The sequence below is a fragment of the Oryzias latipes genome, chromosome 11 (assembly GCF_053564925.1).
Source record: "Oryzias latipes strain Hd-rR chromosome 11, Olatipes_Hd-rR_3.1".
Lineage (NCBI taxonomy): Eukaryota > Metazoa > Chordata > Actinopteri > Beloniformes > Adrianichthyidae > Oryzias > Oryzias latipes.
This window is the reverse complement of record NC_136247.1, coordinates 7,560,890-7,581,108: the sequence shown is the minus strand read 5'-3', so window position 1 is coordinate 7,581,108 and position 20,219 is coordinate 7,560,890. Positions and strand designations below refer to the sequence as shown.

At 39.1% G+C, this 20,219-nt stretch overlaps 1 protein-coding gene across 5 annotated transcripts; it reads right to left on the bottom strand.

Annotated features, from left to right (window-relative positions):
• Positions 1-1,807: 1,807 nt before the first annotated feature.
• yrk (Yes-related kinase) lies at positions 1,808-20,130 on the bottom strand. Of its 5 annotated transcripts, none has more exons than XM_020707304.2 (14): positions 19,775-20,130; positions 12,573-12,616; positions 11,079-11,199; positions 9,197-9,422; positions 8,747-8,849; positions 8,303-8,401; positions 8,047-8,150; positions 7,757-7,906; positions 7,045-7,209; positions 5,993-6,172; positions 4,890-4,966; positions 4,660-4,813; positions 4,417-4,548; positions 1,808-2,674 (listed from the first exon to the last, which is right to left on the bottom strand). In XM_020707304.2, exons 4-14 carry the CDS (start codon positions 9,411-9,413, stop codon positions 2,466-2,468), a joined length of 1,590 nt encoding a protein of 529 aa, XP_020562963.1. In that variant the 5' UTR covers positions 9,414-9,422; positions 11,079-11,199; positions 12,573-12,616; positions 19,775-20,130; the 3' UTR covers positions 1,808-2,465. The 5 variants fall into 5 exon arrangements, with proteins under 5 accessions (XP_020562963.1, XP_078810798.1, XP_011479498.1 ...); XM_078954672.1 differs by lacking the exon at positions 7,045-7,209 and adding an exon at positions 6,508-6,663 and having other exon boundaries at positions 19,775-19,911; XM_011481196.3 differs by lacking the exon at positions 11,079-11,199.
• Between the last annotated feature and the right edge of the window lie 89 nt (positions 20,131-20,219).

Here is a 20,219-nt window from a genome sequence, read left to right as displayed (position 1 = left end):
TTTTATTCCAGCCATTTTATTGTGGCGTTCCATGTATGCTTTACCTGCTTCAGCATCTTACACCCTGCAGTTATGTGCTGGATTGTTTCAGGTTCCTCTTTGCACAGCCTACACCTTGGGTCTTGTCTGGTGTGGTAGATCTCAGCCTCAATTGCTCTGGTGCTCAGGGTTTGTTCCTAAACTGGCAGGATGACTTCAGTTATGGTCCGGTGGTACATCCCATGCAGGGTGTGTGTGTGTGTATATATATATATATATATATATATATATATATATATATATATATATATATATATATATATATATATATATATATATATATATATATATATATATATATATATATATATATATATATATGTTACTTATAAGTAACATCTGAAATGAAGTCACAATGCCAATTGGAAAAATGGATATTAGACCTGGTTATTGGATCGGATGTTACTTTTTAGTCACAAATTTGCTCCTTTAGATTGACGAAATGTCCCAATCTGCAGCTCATGCAGGGTTAATCACACAATTAATCAATTTACCTGCTCATTACTTCCATTCCTTTGGCCGCAGGATGGTGTGTGTGTGGATATGAGCATCAGCGCATGTAATGTAAGTTTAGTAATGGCACCTGTATTATCATTCCCTTCCCCTTGTCCTGTCTGAGCGGATAAATCTAAAAAAAGTTGATTTCTATTTCAAAAGGGGCTTAACACACTCAAAAATATAACAATAACCCCAATTGTAAAAGTAAACCATGTCCATCACAAAAGGCACTCAGCTGCAATCTGTGTTCATTTGCTGGACAGTACAAAAATGCTAATGAACTTCATAATTTTTTTGGATTTCTTGGATGCAAATAACATCTTAACCCATTGATGCTTGTATTTATTTCCACCTATATGAAAGAAAAAAAATCAGTTATGTTTTTGCATTCAAGTAGATGCTAAATTAAGGTACTTTTGGAGCCAAAGTGATGATTTGCATCAAAAGAGGTCAAGAGGTTAAGTCTCATTTCCACTGGTTCAGTTTGTCATCTGTGTAAAATACGTATGTTTTTGTTTTATTTGAGTAATAATTTGAATCTACTATGGTTTTTCTTGTAGCTCTTCCCTCCTCCAGTTTAAAACGAAGCCTCGTTATTAACAAACTGACCATTTGATGGGAGCAAATCTATATCAACACTACACTTCATTCCACCATAAATCTAAACTTGTGTAAATGTTCATAAATGAACCAAATAAAACCCAATAACACTGTTTTTTTTTATTACACAGCAGGGAAATCTCATGTAAAGGTTATACTCTTTGGGGGAAACATCATATTAAGTACTCTTTTCATATTTTTTACTCCTTCATGTTTGGCACTTTGACCCCTGCCAACTTCCCAGAGATCAAAACTGTACAACTTGACTTGATATAGAAACATTTCCATTACATTGACACAACTGATTTAAATTAGAAAGATAAAGACACTGCTTATTCAAAATTGCTGCAGAAACTTGTCAGATGGGTAAAGAGGATGTCGTCTTCTCCTCAGACTTTTTAACACAGTAATTAAGGCATGTTTTGGCAGCGGGTTGAATAGTGAGCAAAAATGCTAACATGCATCTGCCTTTTTTTCCTAATCGAAATAAAAATTAACTTGAAATTAGGTCTTGGCTTAACTTCCTGCAGAAGAGTGAACCCTGTGAATGTTTTTGCGTATAATCAGATTGATCCACACGGGTCAAGAAGTTCATTTACGAATGTTCAAAATGATGCTGCTTTAAAGGAATATTATTTTGAGTTCAAAATAAAAGAACTAGCCCATCATAATCAATTAGATATTTGTTGTTTTATTGATTATCTGCCTTTATAAGACACAACATCTTTAATATGTTTTTGTACTGATGGATAAATCCATAACTAGGGAAACCTCCTACATAAACTATAATTGTTGGAGGGTGAAAAAAATAAAAGCCCTATTAGAAAGAACTCTCAAAATAAGTGAGGCTGTTTCAAGCAACACCTTAAAGCCTCATTATGGGTTAACCAACCTGTTGCATTGACACGCTTCTTTGTAACAAAATGTTTACTCTTTGGATATCTGCCTAAATCCTCTTTGCCAAAGGTGAAATCAAACGACTGCAACAATCATGTACCCACTGGACCTCCCCCCACCCTAACCCTATCATCTACATCTTCTTTCAGTTTCTTGTTGTCATGGTTACAGAGTAAAGCGACATTACTGCAAGGCCAGAACAGGAGTGCGCAGACTCGTCAACGGGGATAACTGATCCGTACAGAGCAGTGATTGGTGATCACAGGAAGGGAAGTGGCTTTAAAACACTTTTAAATAGTCATTGATATGTATCTTCATAGGAGCCTGGATCCAGTACAAATATACAGAGAACATGTGTAGCTAATGTGCTGCAACATGGCTATCTCTGTATTGGTATGCCTGTCTGTATCCTTTCAAAGCTTCACGTCAGGTCACAGGTTTTCTCCGGGCTGGTACTGTGGCTCTGTGGCGGTGAAATAATCCTCCAGGAAGGACTGCAGGTACTCAAAGGTGTGCCTCTCATCAGGTTCCCGCCTCCAGCACTGCAGCATCAGTTCATGGAGTGAGGCCGGGCAGCCTGGGGCACAGGGCATCCGGTATCCCCTCTCTACCTGCTCCAGAACCTCACGGTTGTTCATTCCTGGCGAAGAAAGCAAGGGTTTAGCACATTCTTTGAATTTAATGAAGAATGTTCATTTTGAGCTGTCTGTTTACTGGAAAAGGAAGGTTTTTAGATTTGCAGGGTACCATTCCTTGATCATTTTTCTCCTAAATTCTGTCATTTCTAGTCTTACTGTTTAACTATGAGAGATCGGGACAGGATTAGGCAAACAGTTCTGTCAATGAACATTTTCAAATTTCAATTCCTGCAATTAAAGAATCAGAACCAGTCAAATAGTTAATAAAAATTGTTTCATTTCAGGAGGCCAATTGATTGACATCTGTTATGTAGAAATTATGTATGACTTCCTGTATAAAAGTATGTAAATGTTTTCTTTCAATGTATTTTTTATTCCAGATATCCATGCTCTGCCTATAGCCCATACATGAATTCTAATATTTTCTTCACTTATAAAAGGCAGAGGAAGGTAAGAAGATCAGAACTATATATTTTACCTTATGTAGTTTGAAACCACAGCTTTAAAGCAAGTTAGGTGCTTAGTTTTTGTTGAGTTCATGCAAAAATCGGGCGACTTGCAAGCTTTTTGGGGCAAATGTGTAACATGTTGGTGTTGCAAACAAAGGAGCAACAAAAAGTTTCCGTTAGGGTTTCAGTTCAGTGTTTTATTTAGACCAGCACATATTTCCCAATCAGACTATTTTAGTGTCTCTTGTACTAAAAAAGCTCTACATCCTTTTATTTTTGGACCTTCAATTGTTTGCAGACAACTAAAGAATTAAAATGCATCACTGATCCATCAGTCCTCCCTCAGGAGATCCCTGGAAACAAACATGACTACAGGCCTTTTGGCAGAAACACCTGTAAGCTCAACACGGTGCATGAAAACACCGGAGGACAGCAATCACAGAGGATGTGGGGGTTGATGGGTTGCTGGTTCAAGTCCCAGGATCAAACTTATGTTCATGCCGGCCTTGGCAACAGGTGTTCAAGCAGCCATTTTAAAGGAAAAGTCTGTGTAAAAGCGCATAAATGCGCCTTGACTTTTACATGTCGTTATGCAAGTTTTTAAGTCAATTTTCGGGCTCTACGTGAAAAATGTACTGTTGGGTCTTTGACCTTTGACCGACCATTTGAAAAATATTATATGACACTAAGTCTTTCATATATCGGAATAGAGCTGTGAAAGAAAAAGGCTGAAGCAAAGTTTTTAGCGCGTGTCTGGTGTGAACATAGCTTTAGAGTTCCTACCACCACTGAGCTCCTCATTTGTGGCTGTAATTGATGAAGGTAAATGTTATTTGTGTTGTTTATCACATAACATAAAAACAAGTTTGAACCATTTTCATCAATTTGATCTGCATACTGATTCTACAATAAGACTGTGATCTGTTTGGAAGTGACAGAAAACAATCAATAAATCTGCAGGGTCTGCAGGTTGATTCCTATCATTATGCAGCTTCCTTTTCTTCTGGATTCCCTTCCTTAGGAAGCTTTTAAATCGTCATGCTTCAAGTGGAGCTATTCGTTGGTTACCAGCCTTTTAATGGGAGTAAAAATCCTTCTATATGAGCAGAAAAAGAATTTCAATCTGGAATTATTCCTCATAAAATGCAGATGTTTGAGCTGAAATTAAGAAGTTCTATTAAATGTTTCCAGATCAGTTCGCTTAGTGTTTGTCACGGACAAGGCGTGAAAGAAATTCTCCCAAGACGGGATTAATTAGTCTGTGACTGCATAAATAAGCAGGAGTCATCTTGTACCTGGGTAAGGCACGCGTCCCTTAGTGATGAGTTCAGTTAGCAGGATGCCAAAGCTCCAGACATCCGACTTGATGGTAAAGCGTCCATAGAGAGCAGCTTCAGGAGCTGTCCACTTGATGGGAAACTTAGCCCCTGAAACCATGGTAACAGCGAAGACAAGTTGTCATTCAACTGAGATAGGTTTTTATCTAAAAATGCTCACTCTGGCAAACACACTGGACATTTAGCCTCGCATCCCACTACCTTGTCTGGCTGTGTATTCATTGTCCTCAATGAGCCTCGCCAGGCCAAAATCAGCAATCTTGCACACCAGATTGTCTCCAACGAGGATGTTGGCTGCCCTCAAGTCACGATGGATGTAGTTCATCCGCTCAATGTATGCCATTCCAGCTGCAATCTATGCAAGAGTAACAAGTGTTCCAGTCTGTAGCCTTTTTTTTTTGCTAAATGGAGCTTGTTTGACTTGAACTCACCTGCGCTGCCATGTCCACCAGCTGGGGCAACTTCAAAGTCTGCCCCTCTCCATCCTTCAGGAAGTCCAGCAAACTTCCTAAAATGACAGAAGGAAACTAATAACAGGGTGTACTCCAAAAAGATTAAGATTCCGAGTAATTATTTTTGATAAAGGACACCAAAAAACACCAGAAATGCAAAGACTGAAAAAAGAAAGACAAGGTAAAAACAAAAAAATGTTAATGCACTGTTTCTTTATTTTACAATGCAGATTTTTAGAATCAGAAGTACTTTATTGATCGCACACGTGGGAAATTTGTGCGTTACCGTAGCAGTAAACATAAGAGAAAATAGAATATTGCAAAAACAATAAAATAAAAACAAAAATGTAGCAGAAATTTAAACAAATAAGGAGTTATAGTTTAAATACTATTTACAAACAGGTAACAATGTGCAAAATGTGCAAAAATGTGCAAAAGTCATCTGATACACTGCGAGTTATTGTAGAGTTGAATTTTGTTACTTTCTTTAATCTAAAATGTGTGTTTATCCATTTTTACATATGCCACATTTTTCATAATCATACCATGTGCTTCTTTTGGGAAGATGCTGATCTCTGTATGAAAGTTTCAAAAAGGATTGCATCTTTCAGTCTGAAACATTCGAGTTAATATATTGTAGAAGCAAATTTCACATGTCTAAATTTGTTATCTGAATATGATTGCTTGTATTTGCTGTTTCCTTTGGACTGAGCAGGTCAAACCGAAAACTGCAGCTAAATAAAACATGAGTAAAGTTTGAAGCATTTCCAGTTTAGACAAGGAGACATAATCAGAGCTTTCTTAAGTAGAAATTTTTTTGCAGGAGATGGTTTATGTGTAAATGCTAATTTATTTTTTCACAATTTTATTGCAACACAAACTTGAGATAACAAAATTGAAACAGTATTCAGTTATGCTTTCCTGGCTATTTCTGTTCTGCTTAAATTTTTAATCGAATAAATCTAAGAGAATTTTCCATCTCTTGCAGGCGTGAAGGAGTCTCAAAAAAAAAGGAGGGCTTGTGCTCACTGTGATGTCACCAGCTTCAACCCCCAGTATGTCGGATGTGCCACTTTACTCACCTTCGCTCATGAACTCGGTGATGATGTAGATGGGTTCCTCAGACACGACGGCGTAGAGCTGCACCAGCTTGTCGTGCCGGAGTCTCTTCATGATCTGAGCCTCCTCCAGGAAAGCCTCGGGGGACATGGTTCCCGGCTTCAGAGTCTTGACTGCTACCTTGGTGGTGCCGTTCCACATGCCTGGCATACAGAGGAGTGGATCTTAATGCACGCTCAGTGTGCAGCTTCATAAATGCAGCAAACCGTCCCATGGTTAATTCTTCCTGCCTATTCATTCCGTTATGTTGGTGAGCATGCATAACGGCAAATGGTGATAAGGAGAAGGGGAAGTAAGAAAAACAGAAGTTTATGTTTCTTGTGTCAACTTCAGTGCCATGACAAACTCAGTTCAGTCGATCGCTGATGTAGCATCTCTTGTGTGAACACAAGCAAACGTGATCCTCCAAACGCTACATCAGTGGCATCTCCCCTCTCTATCAGCAGGGGGTACCAGAGGTCAGCGAAGGTAGTCTCACCCATGCACACGTCTCCAAAGCAGCCCTGTCCCAGCTTCTTCTGCAGGGTCAGTGTCTCTCTCGGTACCTCCCAGGCATCCCGCGCAAGACCCATGGTTAAGGGGACGGAATTGGGGCAGGACTTTGTTAGGTAATAACACAGTCCATCGTTAGAGCCTGAATGATGAAGAGGGTGCCGAAAAAGAGTGGAGGAAGAGAGTGGGGGTTAGGAAGAGAGAAAGAAGGGTGAATTGATGGATAAGAAAAGAGGGGGTGGGGGTGACCAAAAATGATGTGAGATGATGATGCATGCACATGCAGACCGGGGAGGCCAGGAAAGCAACTTAGATCACCTGAATGTTAAACACAGTCACTCTCATGTTTTAATAACAACTTTTTATATTTTGAATTAATTATGGTTACAATTTGAAAGGAAGTCCTATCATTCCAAATATGTGTAGCTGCTATTTAAATCCATTTTCTCAAATTCAGGTGAGCTTTAGCTGTCATTTTCCTGTATCTGCACTCCCCCACATTTCACCAGCCCTTCATCCCTACCCATCCAGACTTCTCCAAACTGCCCGTTGCCCAGTTTCTTAATAAGCTGCAGAGATTCACGGGGAATCTCCCACATATCCTTGGTCTTGACTGATAAATCGGCCAGCTTGGGCATGCCCCGCTTACAGCTCCCAATCAAACGGCAGCACAGCCCTGCCGCTCTCTCTGAGAGGGAGCCGGAGAGACAGGCGGGTGAAGCAGAGGAAAAGAACAGCAGCAGAAGAAAACAAACACCAACAAATGACAACATACAGGTATGACAGATGACACGAGCTGCAGCTCACAGTAGAAAAGGATGAAGACCTAAAGCTTGCAGTCATTTTTTACTACTTGTTGATCAGTCTGCTTTTTCGCTGTAATATGATGACCAACCACTAGGGGGCAGGTCTGCACTAACAAAAAACAGCAAAGGGAAGTAGAACGTGTCTCATTGAAACTCTCAATAAAAAGTCCCTGAAGCTGTCTCCCCTTTGTAGGATAGTAATAATGATACATAAAAGTGAAGTAAGCCACAACAAATGCACATAAAGTCCCAAAGACAAAGCAGTACAAATAGAAAAGCAGCTGCTAACAGAAATGTTTCAATTAGGACACAAACGGTACTTTGAACCACTTTCTAATGTTGTATATAATAAATAAAATAAAATTTTGAGTGGATCCACAAATAACTAAAGCAAATTTAAGTTCTGAATGACAAAAGGTTGGCTTGTACCTGTGTAATGTTCTACCAGCTGCTGAACCGTGTCAAACTGGGATCTCGTTGTGATGTAGTAACCACCGTTGTCTAATTTACGAATCTTATAATGCTTGACATGATCTCCTTTGGTATCGTCCCAGTCGCGGATGGACAGAGAGTAAGCACCTGAGAGACGGAGAAAATAAAAGGTCAGAGGGGGGAGTCAGTTGAATGTGTGGAGGGGAAGTGGTAACACCTTTTCTAAGTTTAGTGTGTCAAAAAAAAAAGTTTGTGTGCACAATTTTTTCCAAAGCACTTCTACTCACCTTTGGTGGTCTCGCTCTCACGGATGAGGAAAGTTCCTCTTGGATTGCCCTGACCCAGCAGCTGTCTCTCTGCATCCTTCCGCCCCATCTTCCCAAAATACCACCTGTCATCACAACAGCAGCCCACAGGTCACCACGGCAACAGCACACATCATTTAACATCTGTTTTCAGAGTGCATGTTGATCACACATCCAAATCTGAAAAGGTGTGCTCTAAAAAAGGGTGAAAAGTGTGTGTGGATGCAGCTGGACTCACTCCTCAGCCTGTATAGAGTCAATAGGGGCTACATAGTTGGAAGGGATGTAACCAGATTTTCCGGTGTCCAAAGAACGAGCTTCCCACCAATCACCTTCACTGTAATAAACAAAATAAAAACATGCAGAATAACACTCCATGATTTAACTATCATTAAATGGGACTCAGTTTAGGGAGGAGTCAAGAAGGCTTATTTTTGTCTGGGTTACCTGCAGCAACAGAGAGCACAGAGAGTTTTTAAAGGAGGAAATTCAAACGTATGCAAACCAAGTTGATTAATTTTTAGCCGTGATAAATGTTTCGGATGCCACAGCTCACCTGAACATTGAGGTCCCGTACTGTGATGCTCAAAATTCTGCTGGAACCTTGGAACCTTTCTTTGTCGTATTACTTCTTTAAAAGATTTTTTCGATATTTGAAATCACGACCTGTGTTTTCACTCACGTGTTATTGATGATTTGAAACTTCTCTCCTTTCTGGAAAGTAAGGTCATCTTCTGTGCGAGCATCATAGTCATACAAAGCTATAAAGAGGGTGACCCCCCCACCTAAAGAAAAACAAGCACAAATAATCTTTTAAACTATTTTAAAAATGCATTTATTCCATGGATCCGTTTTCATGTGCAAATATAACATATACATATATATATATATATATATATATACATATATATATATATATATATATATATATATATATATATATATATATATATATATATATATATATATATATATATATATATATATATATATATATATATATATATATAATATACATAATTTTCTGTCTACACTTATTATAGTCACTTAGAATGACATAATGTTTCATGCATTTTACGTTTTTTGATTGAAAATTGCTAGACATGGGACAGTTTCAAACATGCTGCCTTACTTGATATGCATCCGGGCCGCTGGTGTATGTTGGTGCTGGGAAACATGGTGTTGGGTTGGTTGAAGTCCGGGATGGATTGAGTGGGGTCGGGACAGTAGCGACTCGGACAGAATGACCCTCCATCTGTGTTGCTAGGAGACAGATCTCTATTGTCTGCCGCGGATGTTCCGCCTAGTGACTTGGCAGCCTTCTTCTGTTTGCAACAGGAACACCCCATAATAATTGTCTGCAAAAGCAGAAAATTCAAGTAAAGGTGAAAAAAAGATCAATGAGCGTCAACATGAACAAGATTGGGAATCCCAGATAAAAAACACACAGTTCACAGAGATTATGTCAGAGATTCCACAACAACCAATAAACTGAGAAGTGCAAAATGATGATTGTTAGATATCAGGATCTTAAACTAGTTTATACTTTGGATTTATGAAAAGGTCATTTCCTTTTGATATCCAACCTTAATCTCATCTGAATCTCATACACCTTTACAGTGGCATTTTTGACAAAAAGTTGTTTTAGGTGATGCCCTGCCCTCATTTCACAGTGTTTTTGATGTTCACTATAACCATACAGAAACAACTGTATTTAAAACCCATCCTGCAAGTGCATGAAAGCTGTTTTCCCACTGCAGGACATCAGAATTAGGAGAGAAAATGCAGTTGTTTGCTGTGGCGTTATATGTTTAAAGGTACAATAAAGTTTTCTGCCAATAAGGTCTGTCTACCTGCCTGCTTATGACAGACTATTTATTCCACCTATAAAAAATATGGCCTCGTAGAATAACAGAGGAACTTCAGTTTTGGTGTACCAAAGGTCTTGATATACTTAACTGTGAATTTATTTGCATTTCTATGTGGAGAAAAGTAAATGTGTAACTACTAGACTGAGGCATGATCATGTTTTTTGCACTGATATTACACATACACAATTTGCTAATTAGTATTTACTTGTATAGCACTTTTCTATGTTCCTAAAGGCTCAAGGTTTTTATCAGTCACAATCACTTCGGCACACAGGAAATGCAGGGATCGAACCTGCAATCTTCTGATCAGGAGATCAGAGCAATGGTAGGTTGACTGACATACCAATTTGACCACAGCCGCTTAAAAAAACAGGGCAACACTCGCACTTTCAGCTTTTTTATTTAGGCAGGCTTCAGTTACACCATCCGCTGCTTTAGCTCTGTAAAGCCGGCTATATTTTCTTGTTATTTTTATAGTTAGCTTCTGCAGTCTCTGTAGCATCCACTGCTGTTTCATGAAGCAAAGCATCAATGTGTTACAGTAGTGAAGCATGCATAAATTCAGTCTATTATTGTCATCTATTCTGTTATTATGATTTACATTTCAAGATGAAATATCTGTTGTTGTTGTTCCCGTATTTTGGTAAATACATTTCTCCCAAAAGTGCGACTTAAATATGAGCTTTTCTTCTTTATTATGCATTTTTTGGCGGCTGCAACTTATACTCAGGAGTGATTTATGATCCAAAAAATACGATAGTTGTGTCGTTATTACTTCAAAGTAACACTGAAGTAACCCTGTTGTCTACTTGGCCTATAGCAAACCACAATTTCTGCATTAAAAATTCCCTCTACAAAAAAAAACAACAAAAAGAGCAGAATCAAAATGACATTGATGGAAATGTGGTCCTACTTTCACACCAGGCTCGGAAACGCACCTTCAAGCGACCACTTCTTATGAAAAGTCTATGGAAATCCGCTTTTTAGGCAACCGCATTCAAAACGTGCGTGTTCGTGAGTCAATATGCAGGTTTTTACGTTTGTTTTCGGGGTCTATGCACAAAAAGGCGTGGCCATTGAACACGTGAAACTGATATTCAAAAGAATAATATTCGTTAGATATGGTGTCTCTAAATCCAATACCTGCAGATAAAATCGCAGCGGTCCCACCACCCCTGCCTTGTTGTCTGTCCTTGTTTGTGGAGTTAAAAAGGGGGGGTTGTTGCCTCTGACAGAGGGATTGGTGCACCAGAATTCCAAGGTTCTGTTTAAAAAAGGCCATTAAGATTGTTATCTAAAATAAAGTCATGAATAAGAAATGATTTGTTTGAAAGTGATTGAACATTTAAAAGTGCCAAATTCAGTTCAGTTGATTTATTAGTGTGACTGGATTGGTGGTGACTGGACGAGTTCTGGATGTGCACTGTTTTAAGGTTATTATAGTCCCTGTTGCCTTTCTTATAGTAAATAAATCGTGTGGATATAAAGGATAAAAAAACAAGCAAGATTCACAAGATTTGCACCACTTTAACATTTTGCACTGAGTCTCTCCAAACTGTGAGCACATCTGCTAGTATCAGGTAGTTAAGGTCCAGTGTGAACACTATTTGCTAAAAGCGCATTCAAGAATGTACCCTCAGCATGTTCTGGTGTGAATATAGCATAAAATACTGTTTAAAACTAAATGAGGTTTAATTCAGAGCGCTTTAGTTTAGAAACCCCCTGAAGCTAAGTTTACTCTGAAACCAGCGTCAAAATTTTGGTTTAGAAATTTGAAAATCAGAAAATCAACTTTGCAATCAGCAGCCATTATTCTGAGGGGGGGTTTCACGGCAGTGTGGTGCTTAGCGCTCTCGCTTCACACCATGAAGGCCCCCCGTATGAATTCCAGTTGGGACCTTTCCGTGTGAAGATTGCATGTTCTCCTCGTACATGTGTGGTTTTCTACAGGACCTCTGGTTTCCTCCTACAGTCCAAAAACGTGGTTCATAGGTGTATTAGTGTTTCTAAATTGCCCCTGGGTGAGCATATGTGTATGAGTGTGTGGAGCTGTTCAGGATGTTCCCCGCTTTCGCCAACAGGAGCTGGGTTGGCTCCCTCAGCCCAGTGACCCCAAAAGAGCTTTAGTGGGTTCTGAGGATGGATGAATTTTCTACAGTTTAGCCTAATTTTTCTTGTTTTGTTTTATTTGTACTTCTACTCTGTAGATCCGCTAAATTATAAATCCAGGGAAACAAAAAATATGTTTCAATTACCTTATTGAACTAATTTCCTTTTCAACATTTAGCACAACAGTACGGTTTCTACTGAATGGTAACTGTCTATCTCCCCCTTAGAACCAACTGAATATCCCACAACGCATTAACAGTAGAATGCTAGTTAGAAACAGGACCAAAACAAGAACAAACAAGATTTGCATTGACTTTAGCATTGCTATAAGTAGACTATTTCCCCAAAGTCGTCTCAGCAAACTATTGTCAGTAGAAAGTAGAAGCAGCAATAATTTACCACAAACTTCGATTTAAAAAAAAACTAGAGAACTGCAGAGGGAGAAGTCAGAAAACTAAAAAAAAAAAACTTCTGTGAAATAGGAGGAAGAAGAAGAGGGAGTGGAAGAGAAGTTAACTTTTCCCTCACCTGATGTCTTCCTCTGTCAGATCATCTGTCAGTCACCATTGCCACTGAAAAAAGAGGGAGAGGAGGTGAGTGACAGGCTGGGGTGGGAGCGCGCCATGGAGAGGTGGGGGTGAGTGGCACAAAAGGAGACAAGGGAGAATGTGGAGGCTCAAAAGCAGTAGGTCATGAATATAAAGGTATGCAGAACCAGATGTGAGGAAATGCAGACAGTATAAGAGAAAAAGCACATACACAAACACAGTCTGAGATAAAGTGAGACAGAGACAAATGTGAGGTAAGCCACTTCCCTTTTTCGGAGCTGCTTTGAGATGTAGACGCTGATCATTCTCACTGGTCAGCTGTGCATCTATGCTGTTTGTGGCCTCATGGCTTTGTGAAATACAGGTGTCATAATTATTGAGGGCACTTGAAGTAAAGTGACCACAGATGAGTTTGACTGTGTTTGTGCCATGGCACCTTGGTGCAATCTTAAAGAGCCAGTCTGATAAAACTGGTGTTTTTGACATGTAGCATTTTTCTCATGATGGAGTCCGTAAAGAAATTAGGCTGAACCCTTGTGCTATCTTAGATGACCCCACCCTTTACATTGTCGTGTTCTCCCTACCATGACAAAGGTGGATAAAGGTGGAAAGATTTCATGTAATCCATGGACACCAGTGAAGATCACAAATCATTGAAGAAAATAGGTTCAGCGCACTGTCTAGTGGCTCTAGATGACCCAATGTTAAAGGGCCTGGGATAGCACAAGGGTTACACTTGCATTTCTAGATCCCTGTAAGTCTTAGTTTCCCTTGTCGGAGCTGGCGATCTGTTCAAAACTGAATGTTTGGATAGCTCCAAGATTGCTCACAATTTTTGTGTTGCACCGGTAATATTATGTTGAGGGTGTGAGGGGCTGTAAGCTAGTATACACTCTGTGCCAACACTCCTGCCCACATCTCAGAGGCAAATTTCTAATGAACTCCTGCAGCTCTGCAGAAACTAAGACCTAGAAAACAACACATTTGATCTTAGCTAAAAAGGGCATAATCATAATATGAAAACCACTGGGAACAATTTGAAAAAACCTCAAAAGATGATTGGAGTGGGTTAAAGCAAAGTGCTTTGTTTCAGTAGATGCAGAAGGACTCAGTAAACCAGTAAAATGTAGGGGAAAGAAACCATAAAAACTGAGGGACAGGGACTGTTGCAACTTTGTGAGCTATCAATGTTTGCAAATGGATCATCAGTCATTTGCTTTGAAAGAAAACTGATCAATAAACAAAAGTTTTTTGGATTTCTTTTGCCAGTGAATTATCAAAATTCTACTGCTGCTACCAGATAGAAATCACTCCGAAATTGTGCCAATGAACAGGAAGCAGTGGTGGACTTTCCAGTTCAGCGGCCCAGGTGAACAATAACATGGTGCCCTCTGCAACGGTTGTATTATTTTTATTTTTTAAATCCTTACCTATAGGGTAAAACGTCAAAAACGTCCTTACTGGTCCATTTTTAGACAATGTCATTGTCAAGAATCCACCTTTTTTTATAAGAATTTAAAAACTGAAATCACATTTAAATGTTAAACAATTTATTTTATATTCCATGCAGTATTTTTACTTGGAAAAATATTATGTTTATTATATGCACTAATTTGTTAATCCCTCAATTCATAGAAGGGACAAATAAAAGTTGTATTTTCATTAATTTGTCAGTTTATGCTAAAGACGCAAAAGAAAAAAATATTTGAATGAAGGAAAAAAGTACAAAGTGGCATCTGTGAAAAAAAAAGAAACATTTTCAGACTTGCCATTTTCTTCCCCTGCCTTTACCTTTCCTCTTCTTTACTTCCACTCTTCTCATCCTTTAATTTTTTCTACCTTTTAGAGTTTTTTTATTCTGTTCTTGTTCTTCCTATATTCTCCGACTTCCAGCAGTTTTGTAAGTTTAGCACAACATTCCTTGTTTTCTTTTTGCCTTTTCCTTTTTTTCTTTTTGTGAAAAGCTGCTTTGTATCTGTCTGACACCAAACCAACCGTCGCTTCATTTAGTTAGTATGACCTTCACAACCCAAATACTTTAAGATTTGAACCAGTGTTAACCAGATCTATACCATGGTCCAGGTGGATTCTGGATTCTGATTGGGTGCTGGGTGTGCATTAAAAAGTGATATACCACAGGGATAATGCACGCCTATAAAAGAAGTTCCGGTCACATAGCGTCAACCATCAGAAGCAACCGTCATCGCAAAAGCAAGCATCCTCTTCTTCAAGTCGGACGGCTCAGGCTTCCACGGCAAACATGCGTTTATTTCTGATCATGCACACTTCGGCGACCATTTTCCCTTACTTAACCGCAGCAACTTGTGATAACTGTCAACAATTAGTTAGTGGTGGCAACAAAAGACCAAACGGGCGTTTATTCATTTCTATAAACTTATTTTAAAAATGTTAATTCTCTGATAGAAGAAGAAAAAAAGTTGAGACCTCAAGGTTGGCTGGAGGGTTTAATTTTCCTCTTTTAGAGCTCTGTGTTTAATCTCTATGATCAGGTCAGTTTATTTGTTAGATTTTATGCTGACTTCCTTTGGTTGCGTAATGTTCTCTTTGCTTAATGTGTCTTTAGAAATCTTCGATTTTTTTAGTCATACATTACGCACATTAAAAGTCTAAAATAAAATTCTGAACTTTCGGCAAGATGCAAAAAGTTTTCTTGTTTTGCAAGCTGCTGAGTTTGTCAGTTTGCCACAGTTATGACCATCAAAGCCGTGATGTTACATTGGAAGAATTTCAGGGAAGGGATTTTACCAACAACCTGATCACATGATAAAAAGTGGCCAATTGATTAAAGCCTGCAACCTTTTAAGTTGACTGACCACCCGACATTCCTACTGAGGAATGCTGGGGAAGTCACATACATAGAGAACAATACAAGTTATGGCAGCAAAGAGGGGCCAAAAAAAAGGATTCACTTTCAGTTTGAAAACAAAAAAGTATTCAAACAGTAAGAATCCTTTAAAAATTTCCTTCAAAACTTGATTTAGAAAAACCTAAAGGGAGGCTTTACGTGGAATCCTATATTATTATCAGAGCAGCCATCAAGAGAGCGACAGGAAGTTGGTCCTGTTAGAGTTTCCTGTCCACGTCCTGAGACAGTTCCCCCTTTCCCAGAAACCGAGGACGGCATCCATTCATTCTGGTACATGCGAAACAACTGCAGGACTACTAACTCCCCTCCACCCACCTCCAGCACAGACATGCTCCCCTACTCCATTTCCACACCTCCTCTCCCACCCTGCCAAAAAACAAAAAAACTATGAAATCAGGATGCCTCTTCACTTTCACTCTTACCTTTCCTCTTCTGCAGACAGTGTTCTTAATCAGGTTTCTTTAGGTCAAATATTTATTTTCTCTTAAAAGATTAACCATTTAGTTGATTTTATGGATGCCGACTTAATTTAAGGAAGAACAAAAAAATCCCAAACTGAGAAATCACCTGGCAGATTCTCACTCTGGTCGTCAGAGCAGCTGTTTAATTCACATTTCAATCTTCCAAAATCAGTAGTAGGAGCAAAGTGTGAGTGCATGCGACCGTGTGTGTGTGTGTGGGCGAGTAGTGGTATTGGTGATGAACTGATTAAAGAACGGGTTGCACAGTCAAACGGCTGTGTTATTTGTGTGCGGCAGCTTTAGATGCCTTCACAACTCAAATCTGGCAGTCAGATCTCCTCTTGAAGCAGCAAAAACAAACCACAGGGTAAAAAGTTAAAAACGTTTCATGTCACAAAAGTAACTGAAGGCAGAGCTGCACATTTAAAATGTGCAAATAAAAGGGCAGTCTGCTTCACTTCAATGCTTTCAATTTGTTTAAAACAGTCTCATAAGACGCTAAATTCTACCCATCCTTTTTGAAATTAAACTAAAGCAGGTAGCAATTAATAGAAGTAATTCAAAATACTGCGTGAGAGAGTTGCTACTTCCTTTGCTGCAAGAACTGTGGTGTCGGTTTTGAGAAGTCACTGGGGCCCTTTAAAATCACAAAGAAGCCAGTAATAATGTGAAGCAGAATCTGTCCAAAGGAGTAGCTAAATGTGTTCCTACATCTAAAAATCTTTACTATATCAGATATTTAATTGGACTTTTATATGCCCATCTTCTAAGGGAAAGCCATCAAGTTTTTTGTTGTTTGTTTTATTGACATGTTATATTTCTGAGCTCAACTTTGCGTTTCATTGATAAATGTTGTTTGGAGAACACTTTTTCCAAAATGTGGTTTCTACTTTTTTAAATTTCATCTGCTTCCGATTGATTATTTAAATGTGTTATATGTGTATATGGCAGACTCAAATCTTGATATCTGCTGGGGGAAAAAACCATTCATGATACTCCCACCATCATGATTTAAGGTTGGAACGGTCTGAGCAGGTTATGATACTTAACACAATATTTTTTGAAAACATTAAAACAGAGATTTTCCTCTTTTACTAATATTTTAACAAAAGTTGCAAACATTGGTACTGGGGATTCTTTTTTTTTTTAACCCTTGTGCTATCTTAGATGACCCCACCCTTACATTGACGTGTTATCCCTATTCACTTCACTTCAATTCAATTCAATTCAATTCAATTCAATTCAATTCAATTCAATTTTATTTGTATAGCCCAAATTCACAACAACAGTCGTCTCGATGGGCTTCTCAGCTACCATGACAAAGGTGGATAAAGGTGGAAAGATTTCATGTAATCCATGGACACCAGTGAAGATCACAAATCATTGAAGAAAAAAGGTTCAGCCCACTGTCTAGTGGGTCTAGATGACCCAACTCCCAATGTCAAAGGGCCTAGGATAGCACAAGGGTCACATGAAGAAACTAAATTGAGCTTCTTTGTTTTGTGTTTTGTGCTGGTGTTGGTAAAAAAAACATGTATAAAGATCCCCAAATAAGATCCAGTTTGATTCTAGATGCAGAATTATGACTAGCAATGGCAAACATTTGATTAAAAGTCCAGAATCTGACTTATTGGATGCTGACAACTGGACCAGAAAACTTGAGCAACATTCTTGTGTCTTTCCGCTTCCTGTTCAAAATTTCCTTTGCTATAGGAAACGACGGCCTTTCGTGACTCATGAGTATTTCTTATGTTGATGAGGGATTGGCCACACTGTACACCCTCCAGGTATTAACCAATACAACCACACATGTTGATAATTATCAAATTTGCTTTTACACACATAGAAAAACAACTGACATTTCATTGGGATTAATAAAGTACAAACTAATTTGATGCTTTGGTGGCAAAGTCGGACAGTTTTTCCACCCAGACTAGTAGTCAGTGTTTTGGAGAGTCCATAGAACTCTGAAACTACAGTGTTTTCGGAAAACCCCTCAATGCTGTACAGAATGTATTTTTTCCATCCGAACGGTACAAAGAACCAAAAACATGAACACATTTTTAGTGCATTCTTCTGAAATCACTGAAACATCACTCTGCCATCATCGTCACACTCACAAATATCCAAATGACACACCCTTTCCTGCAGAGTGGTCTGCAGATAAGCTGCTCCCAGTGGAAAGTTTCCATCCCCACAACAAACGCAAACACACACATACAACCATGAAAATCTGTTGGATTTTGGTGTTTTTGCATAAGTAATGTGCAAAACATTGCACCACTACTTTCCGTCCTGCTCCTCTCTGCTCCTACATTTGTTTTAAATTCTCATTCCTCCTCTCTTGCACGGCGTTGTTCACAGGAAACTTGCACAGGATGCGGAGTGTGAGTGGGGCAGGAATGATAGGACAATGGGAAGCAAGCTGTCACTGAACACACACACTTACACAGAAAGTGTATACAAAACCAAAGCAGAGTGGGAGACACAGTTGAATGGGAGTAGTGGAAAACAAGGCGTCTCAGCAATCGGGATGTCCTGTTTCCAAATGATGTCACTCATCCTTTCGATAAAGAGGACCAAGCTTGTTGATTATCTTATTGGTATTTTCTAAAGGCTCACCTTGTTTTGTGTATTCGTTCATTTTTTCTTCCTTATTTGCTACACAGAACCTATTAAAAGGCAAAGATTGCCTTGGAACAGGTGTGTCCTGCCGTGCAGATTGACTTTGTGTGTTTGGTGAGAAAGCTCTGTGATAAAGGTAATGTTCACTTCAAATCCTCAAACTAGAAACCACCCTCTTCCTTCCTGGCGAGCTCCGAGTCTAAGACAGGAACTGACCTCGTAAAGAAACAGGAAGTGATGGACTCTGGCCTTGACTAGACTAACTTTGGTTTTTCCGTTTTTGGACCAGAGCATTCCTTCACTGCTGCACCGCAGAGTTTACAGCATTGAGAAACCTGTAAGCTCGCCTATGGAGATCACATTTCACCATAAAGCGGTCAAAGTTTTGCACCAATCTTAAATGTGTTTGAGTCCCCAAAATGCCACTGATAGATGAATGCATGAAGGAAACAGGCCAGCCTTTTCCTCAAGGTGGCTTCCTGTGAGCCATGAATACCAGGGTCCCTTTTTTGAAAGGAAATTTTAACTTATTTTATCAAATACGAACAATGAAAACGTAAAAGCGATTCCATCAAAAATAAGAATACTTGGATTCAAGACTTATTAGATTTGTTGGTCCAAGAACAATAGGAGGACCCCCCCCCCCCCCCCCCCCCCCAAAACCAAGCTGGTCTGGTAAATTCCACTATTTTGGTGTTGCAGTATTGACTGATTTCTACACAGCATCCTCTCTGGCATCTGTTCATCCAGAAAAGGTGAAGAACTTGACTAACTCAAGTTGATCAATTTCTTACAGTCAACTAGAACAGACTTCCCTTTTTTAAAGAGGCTTCCAAAGTTACTCAGCTTTACTTGAACACTTCAATGGGATGAACGCGGCTGGAAATGATTTAAGACTGTCTAAGATGCTCAGTGCTGCTTCAAAACATTATGGATAAAGTTATTTTTCATAAGTGGTCATATAATTAGTCATACCCAAGTGTCAACTGTTTATTTGTTAAAATGGCTTGCCATTCAATACTCGTATAAGTTTTAAAGCTTCTGCAACGACTTCTCAAGTAAACAGCATACTTTATAGTCCATGGTTACATATATATGATTATTTATTTATAGCATATTTCTTCTAAAGGGCAAATTTTGGCATTAAGGGTGCTTTAAATCAAATCAATAATGTAATAAGTGGGAGTCAGTTTTCATGCAGAGCCATACCTGATGGAGAAGTCCTGGTTTAAAAATCCTGGAGTGCAGCAGCTCTGTCCGGTGACTGAGAGACGCACAGCGAAAAGCCGACAAAAAAAGGAGCGCGCGCGGTTCGCGTGCACAATTAGGTCCAGCCCAAGTGTGAAAAAACCGCTCGTGCAGCTGATAATTCTAAGCCGAAATTTAAATTTAACCGCTGTTTAAAAAAATATATACATTTCAAAAGACTTTTGACTTTAAGAGGAAGTTAGCATTTATCAGTGAATAGATGAGCAATCATGTTTCTGTCAAAAAAAGAGAGTGAAACTAACACGTTCTGCTGCAAATGAACACGCAAGTTGACAGGGGTGACAGTTTCTTGCACTGGTGTGAAAGACAGGAAGAAGAGAGAAAAGGATGTACGAGTTTCAAAACGCGGGTAAATGCTGTCAGCTAATTGCATTTTCTGGTGTGA

What these genes read in the sequence shown, in the direction of transcription:
- yrk (XM_020707304.2), bottom strand. Translation starts at nt 9,413, where the DNA reads ATGGGGTGTTCCTGTTGCAAACAGAAGAAGGCTGCCAAGTCACTAGGC. An exon ending in TTTCAAATCATCAATAACAC is followed by an intron (nt 8,402 to 8,746) that starts GTGAGTGAAAAC and finishes TGTTTATTACAG; the next exon opens with TGAAGGTGATTGGTGGGAAG. An exon ending in GCTGGTAGAACATTACACAG is followed by an intron (nt 7,210 to 7,756) that starts GTACAAGCCAAC and finishes GCTCCCTCTCAG; the next exon opens with AGAGAGCGGCAGGGCTGTGC.